Raw genomic sequence first — 25,056 nt, forward strand, 5'->3', positions numbered from 1 at the left:
CCACCAAGTCTCTCAGGAAGCCCAAAGCCTATTGAGATTATGGATTGGATCTCCGAGATAGAGATGGTGTTTGAGAGCTGCGACTGTAGCGAGAAACAAAAGACCGTCTTCGCTATAAGACAACTGAAAATCGGAGTCTTGAGCTGGTGGAAACTATTAGCGGATACAATGTCGCGAGGAGAAGCTCTGGAGATGTCATGGGATGAGTTCTTAGAACAACTAAAGGCGTAGTACTGTTCGGAGATAGATCTGATTGATCTGAACAATGAGTTCCAAAACTTGAAGAAGGGGAGAATGAGCAACGATGACTATGTTGTTGGATTAGTGTCTAAGTCCATAACTATTTTTGGTATGTACTTGACCCGATGGTGCATGGTCCTTTTGGGTTGCCTTCACCAAAGCAACTTGATAGGATGAATTATGGAGAGAGAAGATTAATTATGATTTATTAATATATTATGAGAATAATATATTAAAGGAGAAATCATATTGTTTAATTAATATTAGTCAAGAATTAATTGATAATTAATTTTGTGACTAAAAGAGATTAATTAAACTTAAGGGACTGGAACTGTAATTATAAGATGATTGCATTTGGGCTATGGATCACCTTGGAATAATAGGTTGGACGAATTCTATGGGGAAACCCATTAGAAATCGTCCAAGGGATATTCTAAAAGGGTCCATGGGCTACTTAGGGCTTAAGCAGTCAGATTAGGGTTTCCTAGTTGAAAACCCTAATAGCTTACATGTATATATAGTACCCTTAAGCCCCAAAAATGTGGCAAAGAGTTCATCTAGGGTTTTGGACGTTCTTGGGCAGCCTCCTCTCTCCTTGTTCTTCATCCTCTTGCTCTTGGTGTTTGTGAACTATTAGAGGAGTGACACTTGTGACTCTAAGCTTTCTAAAGTCATTACAAGGAGGATTTGAGATTGTTATTACTACATAACAATCAAGGTAAGATCTAAAAACCCTTTCACATGTTAATATGATTAATTGTATGCTAGAACTAGGGTTTAAAGTCTTAGATGAATTGCGTGTACAATAGAGAAACCTAGATCCAAACATTAGGGTTTGCATGAGCACATAGGATGTTCTTATGGCTAAAACCCATCAGTGGTATTAGAGCCTTGATTGGTTTCTATTGTATTGATGCCTAGTACATTCATTCATGTTGCAAGATCGAGTTTTTGGCCATCTGCCTGACAAACTCGTCGAGTTCCAATGTGGACTCGTCGCGTAGGGTGAACTCGGCGAGTCCATAACGGGACTCGGCGAGTTTAGCTTTCAGGCAGGCAGGTTTTCGGGATTTTTACCTTTTTTTGACTTAGGATAATTGTCATAATTGTTTAAAATTAATAAAATTCGAATTTTATTGGTTCCTTATGATTATCTTTGTCAAAATAAAAGATTTTGGTCATCTAATTAGATAATTGTTACCTTATTTGATAAATGTTAAATTATATGAATTATTTGATCATTATCTTGCAAGAATTTGAACTAGATCTAATTAGATAACGACCAATTAATTGTTAATTGCCTTATTTGAATTATGTGATCTAGAATATTCTTGACAAAGTTTGGAAAAGTTTCAAATTAATCCCTTTAGGTTTTATAGTTTAAATTAGAACTCAAAAGTTTTGTTTTTGAAATTTAAATAAGTTAAACCCTAATGTTTTGAAATGTTTCAAAACTTGCCCTCAAGTTTTGGAATTTAAAAGTTGATTACAAGTTTAATTTAGAAATATTAAATTCTAATACCCTAGTATTGTTTTGAAAAGTTCAAATCACACCCTTATGGTTTTATTAATTAATTAAAGTGTATAATTAAGAGAGATTTAATAAACCCATAAAGTTTTGGTTTATAATTTAATTAAATTAAAAGTATAATTATTAAATTTGACCACCTAGTATTTTAAAGTGTAAAGTACACCATATACTATATATAACATTAAAAGTCTAATATATATATGTATGAGTAAAAGTCAGTCTTACCGTTAGTAGGTCTCATTCATGAAGCTGGTCTATAAGGGGTGTTTAAGGAAATTGCCTATAAAATGGCGATTGAATGGGTATCCACTCTTACCCACCGCACTCTTGACTAGTGGAGGGTCGTTAGCCGAACGGGTAGGATAGGACAGAAACCTTCCATTATAAGTATAATGAAGTACAAAAGTAACTAAATGCTTTTACAAATTCCCAATCTTAGTTACTTTAGGCAAAAGTGAATTGATGCAATTCCATAAAATTACACTTTGTGCCCTTGCGAAGACGTTAGTGGAGCGTGTGTGGTTAACCGACACACTAAATGGTTCTAAGAAAAGGTAACAAAGGGTGACTCAATGTTTGTCATAGTTCGGTGGAGCGTGTGTGGTTAACCGGCACATCGAATAGGTGACTGTAACATGTGGGGTCACCATGTAAGTTTGCATGGTTATTCACACCCGCTTTGTGATCCTCGGTATCCCAGTCACAAACTAGAGGGGCATATCGAGATTTAAACATGTCATTGAAAAGTTCAATGAATCTCAAAAGATCTAGGAATTTTCAATAGATTTAAAACTTAAATTTCTTTTTCGTTTTTCATGGTGGAAATTAGTGAGTCGTCATTCACTTACCTTCAAATATTATGCAACTAGATTACGGCATCCCTTTTCTAGGTTGTAGAGTATTGTGTTGGGTCCTAGCCTTAATATCTCATTTGGGTGATTTATTAAGGACTCAATCAATCAACTAACTTGAATTTAATTTTTCTCCCGTTTTGTAGATGTCAAAGTATGACAACTATGGTCTTCCCAAATCCCGTGGAACAAGCTTTTCACATGAAGATGATATTCCACGATTCGATCGAGGAACACGAGATCGAGGAACAAGCTTTTCAGTGTGTGCACACATCCTAGAGATGAAGTCACACATTGATAGATTAAGAATGTTGGGATCTGTTGTCTGTGAGGAGCTGGCTGTTGACTGGGTTCTTCAGTCACTTCCTGACTCATATAGTGAGTTCGTAAGAGAGTACTATATGATGAACCACGACGTAACCCTCATTGATCTCACCTATATACTTATTACTGCTGAATCAGCAATGATTTGGCGCACTGGAAAAGCAAAGTTGATTGGTGGATCTACCTTCCAGACCTCTATGGATATAGGCAATGGCAACGAAAGGCATGTCATGATCGAAAAAGTTTGATCATAAGAGAAAGGAAAAGTCAAAAGTAGTTCCGTGTGCTGTTCCAAAAGAGTCAATTTGCTTTTATTGCCAAGAGAAGGGGCATTGGAGACGAAACTGCCTTATTTACCTAAGAGATCTAAGAGATGGGAGAGTTAAAACGTATGGCTCTGCTTTAGGTAAAATCCATTAACTAACTCTTTTAAGTTCCTATTCTAGATTCTTAATACATGATGTGATAAGATTACATTTCGATGTCTTGTAGGATCGAAGAAAAGAGAGGAAGCTTAAGGGAAGAAGTGAGCGGAATCTAATCGTGAAGAAATGGATTTTGATCGCATTACTTGAACATTAGAATCTTGAGCTACTACTTGGAGTTAGAATAAGATTGCTAAGTAATAGGTATTAACATAGTTTTTCAATTGAATTGCATTGTAAGGACAAATTTTTCCGCAATAAAATAAATTTTGATTTTTTATATTATTTATTTATCCTTGCAATGGCGTGTATGAAAAATTGATGTTTGAAAGTTTCTATTATTAGCAATAATGGATTTGATTCATAATTATGTTATTTGTGGAAAGGTCAAGAATTTACCAAATAGGGAAAGTTTCTCATCGCCCAAGTTTCAATTGGATAGAAACTTGGAATCATACAAGAAGTATTGCATGATGAATGAGAAGTTTCATATTTGGAAATTAGACTAATTCGTTGACAAAGTGTCAAGTGAAGGACTAGGTGATCGAGTACACAAAGTTGTGTATTGATCAAGTCCACCACAAGAGTAACAAAGATATTCGTCATGATTTACTAAAGGTTTAGCAAATATGATTATACTTATAAGATTAAGTATAATTCTGAATTGATTGAAAGAGTTTAAATCAATAGCAGAACGAATACGAAGAATCAAGTAAGCAAAAAGATAAAAGTTTCTCTATTCTAAGAAGAAGGGAGAGTACCTTTTATTATTTTTATGATAGGTCTTAATGATTAAGAACCATATCTCAATTGATCCTCTAAACGAGTCTTAGCGCAATTGTATGTTTGAGAAGAGGAATCAAGAATTGAAGAAATGGTTAAATCAAGAAGTCAATCATACTTCGTTCCAAAACCAAGTCTTAGAGTTAAGATTGTGACATTGAGTGACAAGTCTTAAGAAGGTTTATAACATTCATCAAATGTGAAATTTGAAAAAGGTTTCTTATTCTTGCATATTTGAAATCGGAAAGTTGTGATGTCTTGGGTAAGACAAAGACCAACTAGGACCAATTTTGTGAAGTGTTTTGTCTTGGTAAAAGCTACACTAACTCTTGAATATTTTTTTGTCGAGAAATGATTATTGACAAGAGAATCTTATATGTCAAGGAGTCAGTGGGAGTCTTAATGGTCTTGAAAAGTTTCAAGAACTAATCAAGAATAAACCTTATTGATCATCACTAGCACACGACTTGAGGTTTACAACCTATCGTGTTGACACTATCTTGTTTCTGTGCCATTCCAATTGGGTTAATTATGCATGTAAGTTCTATGAGTTCTCATTTGAACGCATAAAAGGCAATCACTTTAATCAATGAAAAGTACATTGATAAGAAAGGATGAGTTGCTTAACTACTTGAAAGACATGGTGGGCACTCGTGTTACCATAGGGCAAGAAATCAAGATTAAGAAAGTTAGGTCCATAAGAGTTTGGATTTGTCGCAAACTTTGGTTTTAGACAAATTCGCATGGGTAGGAACACATACACCATTAAAATCTAAGTGTCATAAGATTCCCTCCTTCATGAAAATGACTGTGAGGAAATGCTTTCACTAAGAGAGATTTTAAGAAGATAGTGATTGTGAAAATTATATTCTCGAATTCGATTATGGTTACGGTATCCCTTTCCATAATTCGAATTGTGAGATTTGACAATTAGTGTGAATTGTTTAGACACACATATGAGCTATCTAAGGCAAAGGTGTACAAGTTTGAGAAGCTTAGATAAAGGATTATCAAAGCATTAAGTATTAGAAATATGAACTTAAGAAATTCAATAGGTATTGTTTTCTGGAAGTTAAGTTGTTTTCTGAATACATGTCAAAGCTAGTGGGAGCATAAATGTTATGCTTATATGATAATAATCATGATAGTGGGAGCATAAATGTTGTGCTTGTATGATTATTAAGGCAAGTATTGCAGGTTAGCAATATTAATTATATAAAACAAGAGTTATACCTTGCAAAGTCGTAAGGATTGAATAGTTGTTTTGATATAATTAAGGGAGAGAATATTATGCTTCATTTCAAATCTAAAGGCTTAGGTTGTGGAATGTTAATAGATTTAGTCAAGAGTACATAGTGCGTTCTCAAAATTTCGATGGTGGCATCCCTCTTCATAGTTCGAATTGTGAGAATGTGACACATAAAATATTATGGCAAAAGATTGATAAAGTATCGTATCTTTATGTAAGACATTATGCATCGTATCCCATACGCTTCGGGTAAATGATCGATTGCAGATGCTATAATATTTGACCATTCCAAAATTTTCCAAATGTCTAGCTCATTTAGAGGGAAAAAGGACAAGAATCGGTTTTGACTAAGATAATTAAACAACTATCAAAGGACGATCCAAAGTTCGCTGAGGATTGGTCGCTTGTGAGTAGTTGGAAGTATGGTATTGGATGGACCATATCGACATTATTATGAATAGATAAGATTCTATTAAGAATGAGTTGTCATATGGCAAATATGGAAATGTTTCCATATTAGGAGTTGGATATTGAGAATCTATATCTAGATTAGAAACTTTTATGCATGAAGGATGTTCAAAGGAATGTACTTTGAGTGAGAGACATCATATCTATAGAATTGTTTCTGATAGAGATTAGCCAAGTCTTGATGATTTTGAGCTATGACTTTACGAAAGAATCATTGCATAAAATGTTAGAATCTAGCATAAGTAATAAGAATTTGATATTCTTATACTTATGATAAGGTTTGGGAGTTGTGAAATGAGTATGATTGGAAATGTGTTCACTTGATCTATTTCACAAAGTAAGGACCGTAGGTAAACATTGTGTGCATGCTGAGAGCATGAGACAAGTATAGTAATAATTCAAGTAAGATGTTGATTACCCGAAACAACAAATAATGAGTAAGCAATATGGTGATTAAATAAAATGTTTTATTTATACCCAGAGTTTGGGGCCATATGGGATTAGTATTATTCTTGTGTTTCGCTTTGCATGTTTTGACTTCCTGAATAATTATTTGGTTCAGAACAATCAAATTAGTCGAACGGACCACAGTTATTCATATATTGGAAGTAGGTATGAATGAAGACTGTCATGAATTGGTGTGTGGATTGTCTAAAGTGTATTAGACATAATCAAATGTTTGCTGCAACGTTCATGAGTGCTTATGAATATGATTTGAGGATTGGATTAAACCCACACTCACTTAAATCACTTCATGGATTTTATCACGAGTGATTGGTGAGACGATAACATCTTATATTCCTGAAACCGAGATGTGCAAATTGTATCTTGCGAGTCGGTTACACATTGATAATATATAAACGCACCAGTAACTTGGTGTCATAAAACATATTGTTGTGTGTGATTCGGTAAGTGAGTTCAAGCAAGCATTGAATCAAAGTTTATCCGTTCCTTTTATCCAAAGTAGGATGAAAGCGATATTTGTGGGCCCCTCGATGATTTAGTGATGGCACCTAAGCGCTTGGCCAAGCCGGGACTAATTTGATGTCTTCAATTGTAGTCTGTTGTCAGTCGTCATAAATCGGAAATTGGGAAACAACACATAGATGAGAGAATGATTTAAAGCCATGTCTCAGTCTATACAATATCTAGAATGGAGGAATATATGATCCCTTATCTAAAGGACGCGTATCTGATAAGATCAGAGTTGACAGCGGCTTTTGAAAGCTACGATTGCAGATCAGGATCTGAAGTCTTACGCAGAATAGTTATTAGACTTATCCAGGTGGGAGACTGTTGGATTAGTGTCTAAGTCCATAACTATTTTTGGTATGTACTTGACCCGATGGTGCATGGTCCTTTTGGGTTGCCTTCACCAAAGCAACTTGATAGGATGAATTATGGAGAGAGAAGATTAATTATGATTTATTAATATATTATGAGAATAATATATTAAAGGAGAAATCATATTGTTTAACTAATATTAGTCAAGAATTAATTGATAATTAATTTTGTGACTAAAAGAGATTAATTAAACTTGAGAGACTGGAACTGTAATTATAAGATAATTACATTTGGGCTATGGATCACCTTGGAATAATAGGTTGGACGAATTCTATGGGGAAACCCATTAGAAATCGTCCAAGGGATATTCTAAAAGGGTCCATGGGCTACTTAGGGCTTAAGCAGTCAGATTAGGGTTTCCTAGTTGAAAACCCTAATAGCTTACATGTATATATAGTACCCTTAAGCCCCAAAAATGTGGCAAAGAGTTCATCTAGGGTTTTGGACGTTCTTGGGCAGCCTCCTCTCTCCTTGTTCTTCATCCTCTTGCTCTTGGTGTTTGTGAACTATTAGAGGAGTGACACTTGTGACTCTAAGCTTTCTAAAGTCATTACAAGGAGGATTTGAGATTGTTATTACTACATAACAATCAAGGTAAGATCTAAAAACCCTTTCACATGTTAATATGATTAATTGTATGCTAGAACTAGGGTTTAAAGTCTTGGATGAATTGCATGTACAATAGAGAAACCTAGATCCAAGCATTAGGGTTTTCATGAGCACATAGGATGTTCTTATGGCTAAAACCCATCATATGTTGTTGCATTCACGGAAAAGATGAAGTTGTTTCCATACCTAGTGCCAACCGAACTCTCCAAAATTGAGAAATTCGCAAATAGACTGCCAGTCGACTATGGCCCAACAGTCAAGATGGCAACCACTCTGAAATCAGTTGTTCAAGTGGCTAAGAATGTGGAGACCCAGCAGAAAGAAATGGGTCTGTAGAGGGCTGAGGTTGGTGAGAAAAGGAAATTTGACGGATCCTCGAGGTCCGGAAAGAAGAGTAAATTCTCGAAATCTGGTTCGAGAGGAGGAGCAGCCGAAGCAAAATGGTGCGACAAGTGCAAGAAGAAGCACCAGGGGAAATGTGACGGAGGAGTCACTTGTTTCAAGTGTGGAGAGCCTGGGCACTATACCAACGAATGCATATTCACTAAGAAGGTCTGTTATGAGTGCAACGAGGAGGGGCACATTTCGAGGGACTGCCCGAAGAAGAAGGAGGCAGGAAGACCCAACATTCCACCGAAGCCGAAGGCAAGAGCCTTCCAGATGACGCTCGAGGCCACGAAGGGGGCAGCAGACGTCGCTTCAGGTACCTTTCTTGTAAATGGTTTGCCTGTCAATATACTATTTGATTCCGGAGCCAACTACTCCTTTGTGTCGCATAAATTTGGTGGGAAATTAGAATTGCATGTAGAAAAACTTGATAATGCCCTGATTGTAGAAGTTGCCAGTGACAAATTCGTACCTGCTAGTGATCGTATTAGGAACATCGTCATCAACCTAAATGGAAACGAATTCCACGAAGAGATATTACCCATAGAGTTAAACGGTTTCGACATCGTTTTGGGTATGGATTGGCTTAGCGCCAACGATGCTGAGATTCAATGCCGAAGGAAGATAGTAAGGGTAAACCCACCCGGAAAGGAATCATTTATGGTGTACGGGGACAAACGCAGAGTGAGTTTGAAACGACCATAAAAATGCAACCAATTTTAACTTTTTCAAAAACAACCCGATTTCATTAAATTATTACAAAAAGGTTTTCAATACAAATGATTTAGAGTATTCCCAGAATCACACCACAACATAAACATGAGGAGCGGTACGATCACGCCTTTGCCTTGCCACGGTCTCCTGAAGAACCTGAAAAACATTAAACCACAACTGTAAGCCCGAAAGCTTAGTGAGATCTCCCCAAAATACCAACCACAAATACCATACACGCCTAACATGCCATATCATATCCGATCACAGAACAACCATGCACTTCGGGTCTACTGTGTGACTGGTCCGCCGCACCGGCCAACAGTCCACCTGGTCCACCCTCCGAGTCTAGCCATATATATCGAGTCTACAGTGTGATTAGTCCGCCCACTCCGGGCCTTCAATCCACCTGGTCCACTCTCTGAGTCTACAGTATGACTGGTTCGCCCGCACCGGGCCTTCAGTCGGCCTGGTCCACTCTCTGAGCCTCGGCACGTCTGGTCCGCCCTCTTGGGGCCTACAACATATCCGGACCGCTCGCTGGGCCTTCGGGACAACCGGTCTGCCCTGGGTATCTTGGCCTACAACACAAAGCAGGACCCGCCTCAACCCAAACCCAGTCCAACAACCATGTGCACATAAACATACAATTATATACCAATTCACAGCCAACAAGCCGATCTAGCAGATCACATAACATATCATCATCCTAACCAGGATACTGACCTAACCGGTCACTAGCATAGCATCATCCTACATAACAGGATACCGACCTCAACCAGGTCTCTAACATATACCATCCTAGCTACCAGGATGCAACCATATCAAAGCAATAACATAACAACAAATACCCGGATCTCAATCCGATAAAGGGCCGGCCTTGGTGCCTTAGACCCTGTTGATATAGTGAGGATAACTCACCTCGCACTGCCGAAACTCTGAACTGAAGAAGCAGATTCCCGAATCACCGCCTCACCGAAAATCCCGAACTAGCCGTCATAGCACAGATAATCATTAGACTAAGCACAATACCCTTCCAGGGATAAATTGACCAATTTACCCTTAACTCATTCCAGCCCAACACTGGATAAACTCTCAAGCCCACTAATGGCCCAAAGTCCAAAAGTCCGAAGAAAAGCCCACTATTGGCCCAATTTACTAAATTGGGCCCACCTCACCAAATGGTCCTAGACCCATGGTCCAATACAACTAATGGGTCCACAATACTCTATCCATAATGTCCAGTCACGGCCCAAAATCCAGCAGCCCAATAACAACCCAATCCCTAAGACCCAAAATGAAAAACCCAACAGAGGGAGTACGTTGGGCGTACCCTCCTTGGTACGCGGGGCGTACACGCTGACTCGCAACTGGAATCGGGGCACTGACCCGCTACGCGGGGCGTAACTTCGCTGTTCATTAAGTCCCCATAACTTCTTAATGGCTTAAGCTCTTAAGCCCAAACTTCAGATCCTTAGGCCAAATATGCCCAGGATTCATAAAGTCTCACACTTTATCACTTGGGACGTCCATAAAGCTCTTAATCCAAGGTCTTAATCCATTAAGACCTACATATCTCACACATGGAACAACCACAGCCCTTGGGACCTCATTTTTCTCACTCAAGACCTCTCCAAAGGTCTGAAAGGACAGATAATCTCGACCAACTCAAAACATGCATCAAGATGACGACTTTTGGGACAAGAATGATGCCAAAACTTCACAACACTTAGATCTATGCAATATAAATGACAAGCAAGAAGCTTTATACCTCAAATAGGCTCCAAAGGATGATATCTTTCCAGATTTATAAGCTCCAGCCACTCAACTCCTTCTTTGACAACTTCCTCTTTCTTCTTCTAGCCTCTCCTTTGCCAAAATAAGCTTTCCAAGGCCAAACACACCCAACAATGGAGGTGGAACGGCTATCTAGGGTTTCTGAGGTTAAGAGAGAGCTTATGGAGGCTAGGGTATGAACCAACATGTTCCTTATATAGTGGCTGACCCTAATTTTAGGGTTTTAGAACTCTGAGAGTACACTGGGCGTACCTCCAGTACGATGGGCGTACTCAACCTTGCACCCGCGTCACTTACCCAATTACGCTGGGCGTACTCGGCGTGTCCCAAATTTTCATATTTGGCCTTCTTTTCCACTTTTCCCACAAAAGGACCAAAATGCCCTTCCTCTTAAATCCCAGGGACTCACAATTAAGTACTCTTAGGAACGGGGCGTTACAGAATTCTGGAATCATCTCCCTGATGAAAGCCATAAAATGTTTGTCCAAAGGATGTGCATCATACTAGGCATTCGTAATCGATGCTAAGAAGGAAAAGAAAGAGGTGCAGAATATACCGATTGTGTGTGATTATCCGGAAGTCTTTCCCGAAGATCTTCCCAGATTACCACCTGATAGACAAGTGGAGTTTCGAATTGACTTGTTTCCAGGTACGACACCAATAGCAAAAGCACCATACCGACTAGCGCCGACGGAGATGAAGGAGCTCATGACGCAACTTCAGGAGCTGTTGGACAACGGTTTCATTCGACCTAGTTCATCACCCTGGGGAGCTTCGATGTTATTCGTGAAGAAGAAGGATAGAAGCATGAGGATGTGCATAGACTACCGAGAGCTGAACAAGGGAACAGTGAAGAACAAGTATCCATTGTCGAGGATTGATGACCTATTCGATCATTTGTAGGGTTCAAGCTACTTCTCAAAGATCGATCTTAGGTCAGGATATCATCAACTGAAGGTAAGAGAGAAGGATATTGAGAAGACTTCATTTAGAACGGGATATGGACATTACGAGTTCTTGGTTATGTCATTCGGAATAACCAATGCTCCAGCAACATTCATGGATTTGATGAACAGGGTTTGTAAACCATTCCTCGATAAATCCGTGATAGCGTTCATCGACGACATCCTGATTTACTCAAGAAGTCAGGAGGAGCATGGTAGACACCTACGAGAAGTCTTAGAAGTACTGAAGAAGGAGAAGCTTTACGCTAAGTTCTCCAAATGCGACTTTTGGATACGAGAAGTCCAGTTCTTGGGTCATGTGGTTAACCAAGAAGGAATAATGGTAGACCCCGCAAAGATCGAGGTTGTGATGAAGTGGGAACGTCCGAAAAGTCCCATAGAGATTCGAGGCTTTCTAGGATTAGCTGGATATTACCGACGATTTATCCAAGGCTTTTCTTCGATAGCTGCTCCATTGACAACTTTGATCCACAAAGGAGCTACATATGCGTGGAGTGAGAAACACGATGAGGCATTCGAGAAGCTAAAGAAGAAGTTATGTGAAACACCGATACTTTCTCCACCCGATGGAGTTGAAGACTTCGCGATATACAGTGACGCATCTGGATTCGGGTTGGGTTGTGTTCTGAACCAAAGAGAAAAGGTGATAGCATATGCCTCTTGACAATTGAAAGAGCACGAAAAGAACTACCCCACTCATGATCTAGAGTTGGCGGTGGTAGTATTTGCCTTAAATATATGGAGGCATTACCTCTATGGCACGAAGTGCAAGCTTTTCACTGATCATAAGAGTCTCTAGTATCTCTTTAATCAGAAAGAATTGAACATGAGGCAACGACGCAGGCTAGAACTACTTAAGGACTATGACTATGAGATACTTTACCACCCCGGTAAAGCAAATGTTGTTGTTGATGCCCTCAGTCGGAAAGTTAACCTTGAAAGGAAAATGCCAAGAGCATTGAGAATTGAAGTCGTCTCGACGATTGTGGAAAGTATTAGGAAAGCTCAAGAAGAAGCTTTAGAGAAGAATGACCGAAAGGAAGAACTTTTGGGCAAACCGTTAGTGTTCGGTACAAACAATCGAGGACTGAAGGTATTCCAAGGTCGGATTTGGGTACCTAAGACGGGAGGAATAAGAGACCTTCTGATGGAAGAAGCACACAAGACCATGTACTCGATTCATCCCGGTAGCACTAAAATGTATAAGGTCCTAAACTACTGGGGGCCGACGATGAAGCTCGGTGTTGCGAAGTATGTGGCCGAGTGTGTGACATGTGCGAGAGTTAAGGCACAACATCAGAAACCGTATGGGAGTTTAGAACCCTTACCTGAAACCATGGGTAAATGGGAAGACATCACCATGGATTTTGTGACTAAACTGCCCAGGACGAAGAACAGACACGACATGATTTGGGTGGTCGTGGATCGTTTCACTAAGAGTGCACACTTCATAGCAGCCAACGAGAAGTGGTCTATGGATAAGCTCGCAAATGCTTATGTGAAGGAAATTGTAAGACTTCACGGTGTTCCTCTAACAATTGTATCAGATCATGATAGTCGCTTCACGTCAAGATTTTGGAGAAACCTACAAGAGGAATTGGGTATGAAATTGTGTTTGAGTACAACTTACCATCCACAGACCGATGGCCAGAGCGAAAGAATGATTCAAACACTGGAAGCTATGCTGAGAGCATGTACCCTTGAGTTCCAAGGTAGATGGGACGAGCACTTACCTCTGGTAGAATTTTCCTACAACAATAGTTTTCACTCGAGCATCAAGATGGCGCCCTACCAAGCTTTGTATGGACATAAGTGCCGTACGTCGTCTTGTTGGCTTGAGGCCAGAGAGAAGCAGTTTATGGGCCCCGAGATAGTCCATGACACTGCTGAGAAGTTGAAAGTGATTAGGGAAAGGATGTTAGCAGCTCAAGATCATCAAAAGAGCTATGTTGACAAGAAAAGACGACCGATGACCTTCGAAGTTGGGGATTCGGTTTTGCTTAAAGTCTCACCGTGGAAGGGACTTATAAGATTCGGGAAACGAGGAAAGTTAAGTCCAAGGTTTATTGGACCGTTCAAAGTTCTTCAGAAGATTGGGAACCAAACTTACAAGCTCGAATTACCCGAAGAACTAGATGGTATTCATAACACCTTCCATGTGTGTTATTTGAGTAAATTCACGGGAGAACCTCCCGACATAATTCCAATCTCAAAATTAAGAATGGATGAGAACAAGAGGCTGATTGAAGAGCCTGAGGCAATTGTTGACCGTAAGACGAAGAAGTTACGATGCAAGATGGTCGACTTAGTGCTAGTCCGATGGAAACATTCAAATGGGCCGAATCTCACTTGGGAAACAGAAAATGACATGATAAGTCGCTACCCACATCTGTTTGTTGATGCATGATTCCGGGACGGAATCATCCTAAGAGGGAGATAATTGTAACGCCCGGGTTTCGGGGCTAAGCATTTTTAGACAATGTAACAGTCTAGATCAACTATTGTAAATCTTTTTGAAGTAATAAAGATGAAATATTTGAATTCTATGTGAATTATGTGTATTTGTGTGCTTATTACTTAATTATAAAGATATAATTAATAAAGGATAAAAATAAGCGTCAAATTAAAGTGTGAGATAAGCCCAATATCTTTACATAAAGTTGTAGTGGTCGAAACAAGGATTCCGGAGATATAAAGAACGCCGAAATCTGAGTTATAACGAAGAAGTTATGACCCATCGAAGTTTCGTGATGAAACCGGCACGATATCGGGAAATGTAAAAAGTGAATTTACAATAGAGCGAGTTTTAGCCTTAGTGATCTAAACGAAAGTCATAGAATACGTTAAACCGAGAGCATCCATAAAAAGAACGCCAAAATCTAACTTCGTATGAGGAAGTTATGATTTTTCGAAGTTTCGGCTTAGCAGTGTACAACTCGAAGTTCGAATATTTGATCGAATGGCTTTTAGCCGACACGACCTAAACGAGAATCGAAGATCTTGTTATTTGTAGCATAATGATAAAAAGACAGACGAAAACGGACGTCAGATGAAGAAGTTACGAATTTTTAACGGACCAATCCTGTCCCGACCTGTTAATAATATAACTTTTAAAATAAAGTCAAAATTAGCCGACGGGGTCTAAGCGAAAGTTGTAGAGTACGTTCCTGCCTTCGCGTGGATATAAAGAATGTCAAAAACGGAGCTCGTATGCGAAAATTTTAAAGTTTGTAGTTGAAATTGCGAAGTCTGATAAGAACTTGATGACGTGGCAGCATCTGGCCCGTCCGATGTTGGTTCAGGAGTCGCTTCGGATCACGCCACGTAGCCTTTGCTATTACGCCCTGCGTCCGAGGATGGTACGCTTAGAGTACCATCGGCCCTATCCGTCCGAGTCCGAGTGCGTGACAACTGGAGTCCACCTGTTGACCATATCTGAAGCTACGCGGCGCGTAGCTGCTGACGCCCAGCGTAATCCGAGAGGATTTTCCCCCTATAAATACATGCGAAGTTTTCCGGAAATTTCACACCATTCTCTTTCTCTCTCTAAATTACTTTCTCTCTCTAAGGGTTTTAACCCTCCCCTAAGCCTAGGTGATCCCCTAGCTCCCGAAGGAAGCCCCGAGGCTCCCGGAGTCCCGAAAAAATGGGGTCTTTTGGTTTCGAAACGCTGCTCCGAGCAAAGCCCGATTTTCTTTTAAATTCGCTGTAAGTGAGCTACGCTTATGCAATTTTAAATATAGCTTTCAAATAATTATAGTAATGTTATTAGGTCCTTAAAATAATTATTTGGGTTATTATTATGAGTTATATAAGTATCGTTTAACGCTTATATAATAGTAATAATAGTCAGACTATTAATTTGTCGCGGTTATCGTTAAACTAAATCCTAGTGGTATTGATACTAGGTTTTATCGAAGGAAAATTGTTTTGAGAGTATCGAAGCGTTGTCCGAGTGCTGAGTCACCACCTTTCAGGTGAGTGCATAGTTACTTTCAGCTTATACATAGATATGAAGTATTTTATATAAATTATGTGCTATGTGTGCATATTATCTGAATACTTGCTATCTATGTTGGATGAATGTTTTTATACATGTTTTCGATGATTTAAATTGTATATGTATTTTATATCTACGAAAATGTTGGGGTAAAACATGGGTAGATGTAATAGGTGATGTGTGATAAAATGATGAGAGGCATCGATGTTGATGTTGTTGATTCTGTCATCTAGCGGAGTATTGATGACGACCACAGACTCTTCTAGACAATCTAGTGGAACACTAGCAGGCTCGCAACGTGTAGGTGTTTGTGAATGATGTGTTTACCGGTGTACTCCATCCCCTACATGGTTGCCTTTAGGACATTTATTGCTGAGGAACCCCCTTAACAGTAGTGTCCATCCCGATGATGATCCTTAGGATAGGTCTCTTATGATAGGTGTTTAGGGACGTAAAGTGAGGATAACGAAAACGGGTAATCGGGTTATTGTTGATTGATGAAATTAAATAACTTATTTATTGTGGGTTGAAAACCATATGTGCTCACCAGGCTCCCAAGCCTGACCCACTCAGTTTCATGTATTACAGGTAGTGGCGCTCGAGCATAGATATGATGTTTTGGATGAAGGATTACGGATATAGGCCTGTAGATATGAAATAATGTAGTAATGCTTATATTGTACTGTTTATGCTTTTGATATGTATCGAACATGACATCCCAAGTCTTTTAATGAAATACGTTTCTTTGGAAATGCTTTTGATAAATCTTTATCATATTTTGTTTTGGGACAAATTCCGCAACACTTTTATTTAAAATGTTACTCTGATTTTCAAACAAATCATAAACAAAATCGGTCTTTTTTGCCCGTGAAATGGGGATGTCACACACTCTCTCTCTCTCTCTCACACACACACACACACACACACACATATATATATATATATATATATATATATATATATATATATATAAAGAAAAAACACATCATTTGATGATTTAAAGCTTAAAATGTTGTTAATAGAGTTTTAGGTTTTAATTTGCATTTCAAGTTATGGTTTTCAATTGATCTAGTTCTCTAATTTTTCTTTTTGGTATCAATTTTCTTTTTATGCAATGATTGTGATGGTGAAAAATTCGATGAAGAGACACTTAGGTTGTGATATTGATTCATCGGAGTTGAAGAACCAAAAAAAAGAAGTGATGATGAAAACGTCAATGTCACTAAAGATGGAAAGGAAATAGAAGTTGAGGAAGATAAGAGATCGGAGGGAAACTGCTGAGATCCAGATTAAATTTCTCAAATGTGGTATCAGGTTTAGAGTGAGGAGATACACTATTAATTTTTTGAAATATATAATAAATAAATACATAAATAATAAAAATTAATTAAAAATTTAATAAATGCACAATAGTCTTTTTAGGTAAGACAGACCGAGTGTACAGTAAAAATAAACAGTAGAGATCATCTGAGTTAAAAAAAATAAGTTAGGGACCAAACGCACAAATTACCCCAAACCATAGAGACCATTCGTGTAATTTACTTACTTTTTCGTTTTGTTTATATTTGGTTAACTACTTTTCTTGTATACGTCTAGGTAACAAACTTGCTGAAAGTGTTCACATATGACCATTATGACTGGATGTAACCTACTACAATCGGTTATAATGGACATAGGTGAACGCTTTCAAAACGTTCATTACCTTGATGTGTATAAAAAAATAGTTACCTACCTAGATGTGAATAAACCGAAAAATTAATTACCTTAATAAGTTAATATCCCTAAAAAAATTCAAGCAAGTAGTTATTTTACTTTTCTTTTACTTAATTATTTGATGATATGCACCTAAAAGATTTTTATGTAAATTGATTATTCATCATAATAATTGAAAATCATATCATACATACTTATAAAGCTAACATTTTTTCTTGAATATCATGCATTTGAAACCCCCATTCTTTTTTCCTTTCACCACATTCATTTGAAACTCCCATGACTTTTCAATTTCTTTATAATAATAATTATAATTTGGTAATTAGGTTAAATAAATATCAAATCTAAAGTGTATTCATATATAAACTAAATTTCAATATTAAAATAATATCTTTAATTCTACTTATAAAATTATGTTTTTTAACTTTTAACATATTATACTTAATTTATTAGTTTTAATATATTGTTGGATGTAAACCATTATCATTTTAAAGGTATAATTTTTGAACAATTTGTATAAAATACTCAAATTATTAATTAAAATATAACATTATAGGCTCAACTTGAATATAAGTTTTAATTAACTTAAACAATCCAAAGATTATTTTATAAATAGTTAAAAATGATAAATTGTATTGTCTTCCTATAATGATTGTAAGTTGGTTAATAAGATTAAATAAACATCAAACCTACAGTGTAATCATAAATAGACTAAATTACAATTTTAAAATAATATCTTTACTTCTATTTATAAAGTTATGTCTTTAAATTTTAAAATATTATACTTAATTTATTATATTTAAAATGTTGTTGCATGTAAACCATTATCAGTTTAAAGCTATAATTTTTGAACAGTTTGGACAAAATACTTAAATTGTTAATTTAAATATAACATTACAGTGTCAACTTAAATATAAATTTCAGTTCCACTAAAAAAACCAAATAATATTTTGTAAATAGTTAAAAGTGATAAATTATAGTGATAAATGCAAAAACTAAATTGTAATATTAGTTTAACTAAAATATTTCCTAAATATATTTATATAATCATTAAAAATTTTCAAATAAGTAGCTTAAAATAACTTATAATAACAATATTTAAAATTAACTCTATATAAATAATTATATTGTTACCTTTAAAATCAAAAAATAATGTTGGATGTTTTAAATAATTATAATGATATAAATTAAAACATTAAGCAAATAAATTTTAAAAAAATGGTTAAAAATAACAACTATAAATAATATTAAACCATATATAATATTTAATTTTATTGATGTGTAACTCGTGAGTAGAAGTCATTCAAACGATTGAGATTATGACGTTATAATAAATTTATATATTATCATATAATTCAAAATAATCAATATATTATATCAAATTAATATACGAATTATTATATGAAATTTAACAACAACGTTAGTGTTATATTTTAAAAAATATATATTTGTAAAGACTTCAACTATATAGGTGTTTATGCGCATTTCAATGTCAACTCAAATATAAATTTCAGTTCCATTTAAAAAAAAAAACTAAAGAATATTTTGTAAATATTTAAAAATGATAAATTGTAGTGATAAAAGCAAAAATAATATTGTAATCTCAATTTAACTAAAATATTTTTTAAATCGTTAAAGTTTCCAAATAAGTTGCTTAAAATAACTTACAATAACAGTAGTTAAAAACAACTTTATATAAATGATTATATTGTTAGCTTTAAAATAAAAAAAACAATGTTTGATGTTTTAAATAATTATAATGATAGAAATTAAAACATTAAGCAAATAAATTTTAAAAAATTAATTAACAATAAAAACAATTATAAATAACATCAAATCATATATTATATTTAATTTTATTCATGTGTAACTCGCGAGTAGAAGTCATTCAAACGATTGAGATTATGAAGTTATAATAAATGTATATATTATCATATAATTTAAAATAATCAATATATTATATCAATTTAGTATATACAAATTATTATATCAAATTTAACAACAACGTTATTGTTATATTTAAAAAAATCATATATTTGTAAATACTTCAACTATATAGGTGTTTATGCGCAACGCGCGGATATTCGCCTAATAATAATAAAGCAAAAGTTAAATTTATTTGTAATTTCATTCGAGATCTCCATATAAAAACTATTGAGAGATGTGATATAAGTATGTATGAGAAATTAAATATCATCCTACTTTTTGTTCCTACAAATCCTCATATCTAATTAAATAATGATATGCGTAACATTTTATGAAATTTTAATATACGAATATGACACATATCATTATTTAATTGGGTAGAAGGATATGTAAAAAAAAAAAATAATAATAATAACGGTATATATAATTTCTATTAAAATGCATAAATTCATATAAGAACTTGTATTGGTTGTAATAAGTAATAAATGGGGCTCCGTTTTAACCTTTTCGAGGGCGTTTGATACTTTGATATGTCCCCGGACCCCGGTTTTAGAAAACGGGCCGGACCCCTACATCTCTCGGGGTTTAATTGATATTCAACACAAAGTCACAAATGGCGAAAAGGGGGAAAAAGATAGAAAATATCAAAAAGGAAGTCGCAGAGCTCCGTCTTCAATCTCGAAAATGAAAGCCTAATTACGCTAGTGACAGGGAAGGATTCGTCTTCCTCGGAGCTTCTATCTGCTGCCGGATCTTCTTCATTGTTCGTGCTTTTAACTCTCTGCTACAATTTTTATCCATGATTTTGCATACATCAGAAACGTTTGCTTAATTTCTACTTTTCATAACCGTCTACAGCCTCCCTCATTCGCAAGTATCTATCATTCGGGTATGATTCTGCTTTCAAATTTGAGGTGTTTTTTTTATTTATTTAATCTAATCGAATTTGTTCAAGGTGTCATCCTTTTGAGCTTTTTATTTTTAGGGCATTGCATAAGTTGAGGATTTATTTGGATTTCTGGAAGTTCATATCGACTTCCAGTTTAGACCTTCTTATATATATATTTGAGGTAGCAACTGGTGTAAAGAGGTGGGCATTTGCAAGAGTTAGGGTTTGTGCTTATATAAAGTGATGTCTGTCAATAACAATAATCCCCAAAAGAACCCTGGTGTGTCTACCCCCTTCGGAAATTCTTTACCACCAAACCCTAACACCCATCTCCAGTCACAGTCCCAACCCCAACAACCATCTGGATCTCCCTTCGCCAGTCAGTTTCAACTCTCTCAGTATGCTGTAGCTCATGCCCATGCCCAGGCGATAGCTCAAGCACAGTCAAAAGCTCAGGCTCAAGCCATGGCCCAAGCTCAAGCCAACCATGCCCAATTCCAAGCCCAGCTACAGGCCCAAGGAATGTCTCTCAATCAATCACATGGACCTTTTACTACTAATTCACCCTCTTTTCCCGGATCAGGCAATCCTGGCATGAAACGAATGCCTCAAAAACCTGTTGGAAGACCACCTGGGGTGTCGAATCCTAACAACACCATTTCTCCCATGAGGATGATGGAGCTTACACCAGCTGCACGTCATAAAAAGAAGCAGAAGCTTCCAGAGAAGCAGTTGCTAGAGAGAGTGGCTGCAATTCTTCCACAGTCTGCTCTTTACACACAGCTCCTTGAGTTTGAGTCCCGTGTGGATTCTGCTTTGGCAAGAAAGAAGATAGACATCCAAGAAGCAATCAAGAACCCTCCTTGCATTCAGAAAACCCTTAGAATATACGTGTTCAACACCTTTGCAAATCAAGTCCGTAAAATACCCATGAAGCCGAATGATGAACCACCTACTTGGACGATGAAGATAATAGGTAGAATCTTGGAGGAGGGAATGGATCCTGATCAAGTTGGAATGATGCAGCAATCAAACCCCATGTACCCTAAATTCTCATCTTTCTTCAAGAGAGTTACGATTTCATTGGACCAGAGGATGTATCCTGATAATCATATGATTTTGTGGGATAGTTCCAGAACCCCAACACCTCATGAAGGATTTGAGGTGAAAAGAAAAGGGGACAAAGAATTTACTGCGAATATACGGTTGGAGATGAATTATATGCCTGAAAAGTACAAGCTTTCTTTAGCTCTGATGGAAGTTCTTGGAATTGAAGTGGACACACGCTCAAGAATCATTGCTGCCATCTGGCATTATGTGAAGGCTAGAAAGTTACAGAATGCAGATGATCCTTCCTATTTTAATTGTGATCCAGCTCTTAGGAAAGTATTCGGGGAGGATAAGATGAAATTCACCATGGTCTCACAGAAGATCTCACATCATTTATCTCCACCACAGCCTATCCATTTGGAGCACAGGATCAAACTCTCTGGAAACAGTCCAGCTGGAAATGCTTGTTATGATGTGTTGGTGGATGTCCCTTTTCCTGTACAAAGGGAATTGAATGCTTTATTGGCCACCACTGAAAAAACCAAAGAGATTGAAGCTTGTGATGAAGCAATATGCACATCAATACGCAAGATTAATGAACATCGGAAAAGAAGAGCTTTCTTTCTTGGATTTAGTCAGTCGCCTGTTGAGTTTATTGATGCCCTGATTGAATCTCAAGGGAGAGATCTGAAGCTTGTGGCTGGTGAAGCAAGCCGTAATGCTGAAAAAGAACATCGTGCTGAATTCTACAATCAACCCTGGTATGTTCTTCTTCATATAATTTTAATTTTCTCATATAATTTTTTCTTCACAATCTCAAAACTAGCTTGGATATATATATATATGTATGTATAGGGTTGAAGATGCAGTTATCAGGTATCTGAATCACAAGCCGGCTACAGTTGTCCATGGAAGCACATAAATTTTCTTGAAAATAATTTAGCTGAATGACAAGTGCTGCTTCTCTTTTGAACATGATGTTATAATATGTGATTAGATTTGGATTGGATTGGATGAGAAGGTGTGTAGTATTAGATTTCTCATTTCTGATGCTAAACATATTTAACAGCCAGGTTATATTTTGTTACTTTCATGATTTATCTCAGCAGTGTTTATGTAAGAAGGGATGATAGATACACACACCATAATATGAAGTTATATTATGTATCTTGTAGTTTGTTGTTAAGTCCATAGTCTACCCCTGCCTTGCTTGTTATTATGATACTAGACTCTGACTAATGGAGAGGAAAAGACAAATTAATTTCTTATTGCTGCTGCTAATACAAGAAGAGATAATGCAGGAGAAGCAAATAAAACAAACAAACTTGTTGACGTGTGTGTTGTGTAAATTACTAAATTATCTTTATCTGGGACAAGTTTTGATCTTGTAAAGTTGAAGCAATTAAACGGAAAGTAGCTTATTACATACAGTTAGTAAGTAGTAACTAGAGAGGACAGTTGCATGACTTTTGTCTAAGGAGATGATATTTTTGGACTACTCAGATGGAGACATTGATAATTTAATATTCATACATCCTACAACATTTGGTTTTAGGTTGCAAGATGCAAGTCTAACTAGACAATATACAAAAGGTACACATCATCCGAGGTCAACATATGTTAATATCTCCACGTGTTGAAGTCTTGGAACACAAACTTTGACCTATAACAAGCTTGTTGGGAAGAAAGTGTATTTCGTTCTCGACATGCTTAGTTTATTGGTGTTAATGTTACTTACATTGTCACTATTTACAATGGTAGTTTTGGTGAGAGGTGATTACAATTCACCAAGGAGGTTACAAAACCAAAAATGGTGCATTTGTCACCCTACTTGGAGTTATTTTGTGATTCTCCTAGTTGGTATAGCACAATATGTATTTCAAGGCATTAAATTAAGGTGGGACTCGGTACATAAAGAAACATACATATATATATATATATATATATATATATATATATATATATATATATATATATATATATATATATATCATATATCATATATGATGGCCTTTCTGATCTCATCCGTATTCCGATCAAAGAATCAAAGAAAGAAGGTTTCAGTTTCATAAAGCAAGCACCTCTTCATATATCATATATGTTATTGTTGGACTACATGTCATATGCTAAGTGTCATCGAACCTGATGGGACAAGTTTGGATTGAGTTGGGTGCCGGTTGCAGTTGATTGAGTTGTGGGCGTCAAAGAAAATAGCTCAAATGTCTCGATTTTAGCATGGAAACTTCACTACTGAGATACGCGATTCACATATGTTGGTAAAAACATAGCTTAAAGCTAAGTTCCCCAGTTCTAACAGCATCCCACAAACACTTTGCATCAACATTACTTTATGCATTTTTGTGAATCTTTGTGAAGAGATGAATATTAACTAAATTCCCACGTTAAAATAATATTACTTTTGAAAAATGATTTTTTCATGATGATAAAAAGTTATTTTTAAAATTGCTTACTAGCTTCCCAAATAGATATATTTTTAAATTTATTGGTTTTTTTAAAAAACCAATAAATCTGTAAGTTCTTTTCAAACTCAATCCTAAACATCCCCTTAATAAGTGAGTAGCTAGTGCAACACTTCAACATGGGGTAAAGTTACCTGGGAATAATATAGTGAAAATCAAATTGGATAAAATCTTAATCAAGTTTAGCAAAACCTTTAAATGCACCTGTACGTAAGCAAAACTGATTATGTTCTGAAAATCTATAAATTGTTGCCCCAAAACTAAGGGAAAGAAAAAACAAATAAACATATTTTTTAGTTTTCTCATGGCATATCGTCAAGAAAATCTTAAGTATGTAATTTTTTATGGTTTATCTTCTTTTTTGTTTCTCTCAGTTTTATTTTATCACGTTTTTAAGGCTCCAAAGTTCACAAAAGAAATATAAGAAAAAAATGATTTTTTTTTTTTTCATTCCAATTACATTTGGGGGACGGCTTCTAAATAAGATTAGCATAAATCTTCTGTTTCTTTTTTATTTTTGATAAATAAACTCAGAAGCAATGATTTTTTCTAATTTTCCTATTTGGTTTCCTTTCTCTTGGAGTGAAACTATGAAGCAACAATATTTTTCTAATCTTCCTATTTCGTTTCCTTTATCTCTTGGAATGGAACTCCGAGCCATGCGTAAGGGGTTTTTATGTGAGATTCACTTTAAAGAAACCCACGAACCAATGATAGAAAGTTAAAAAGATAAAACTATAAAATTGAAAGAAAATTAGGAAGCAAAAGCAAAGAAAAAATAATATTATTATTATTTTTACAATGTCCCTTTTTATCTTACGTTTTGGTGGTTGCTTTTGTAGAGACAAACAAGCATGATTTAAGGAGATTGGTACTTGTACATAATTCTAAAAACCTCTCCACCTCATGTTGACTTGGTCCAAGAGTATTCCAAAATCCAACGTGCGCGAACATGAAATGAAAACCGAAAGCCACTTATTCTTGGTTGGCAGAATCATTGATTTTTTTTTTATCTTTTTAAATAAAATAAAAAAAGGCATGTGGTTGGATGATGAATGGATGGATGGATAATTTGGCATGTGATTGGTTAATATTATATAGGGAATTCAAACAAGCCTCCTAGTACCACCAAAACCAAAACCAAAGGAACATAAATTAAGATTTATGATAGTAATTATATCATATATCTTTTGTCATATCATTCATTACACACAAAAAGTAAAGTCACATTATCCATTAGGATTAGGTGGTTGTTGCTGCTGCTGCTATTAAAATTTAAAAGTAACACAAACAAAGCTGCTGGCTACCACACAA

At 36.1% G+C, this 25,056-nt stretch overlaps 1 protein-coding gene across 2 annotated transcripts; it reads left to right on the forward strand.

Annotated features, from left to right (window-relative positions):
• Positions 1 to 19,933: 19,933 nt before the first annotated feature.
• Positions 19,934 to 22,429, forward strand: LOC145097974 (SWI/SNF complex component SNF12 homolog). Of its 2 annotated transcripts, XM_079035660.1 has the most exons (4): positions 19,946 to 20,086; positions 20,182 to 20,212; positions 20,309 to 22,023; positions 22,118 to 22,429. In XM_079035660.1, the coding sequence occupies exons 3-4, from the start codon at positions 20,456 to 20,458 to the stop codon at positions 22,182 to 22,184; spliced, it is 1,635 nt and encodes a 544-aa protein (XP_078891786.1). In that variant the 5' UTR covers positions 19,946 to 20,086; positions 20,182 to 20,212; positions 20,309 to 20,455; the 3' UTR covers positions 22,185 to 22,429. The 2 variants fall into 2 exon arrangements, with proteins under 2 accessions (XP_078891787.1, XP_078891786.1); XM_079035661.1 differs by having other exon boundaries at positions 19,934 to 20,212.
• Positions 22,430 to 25,056: the final 2,627 nt, after the last annotated feature.

The sequence above is a fragment of the Lactuca serriola genome, chromosome 4 (assembly GCF_051521515.1).
Source record: "Lactuca serriola cultivar US96UC23 chromosome 4, Lser_US96UC23_V15, whole genome shotgun sequence".
Lineage (NCBI taxonomy): Eukaryota > Viridiplantae > Streptophyta > Magnoliopsida > Asterales > Asteraceae > Lactuca > Lactuca serriola.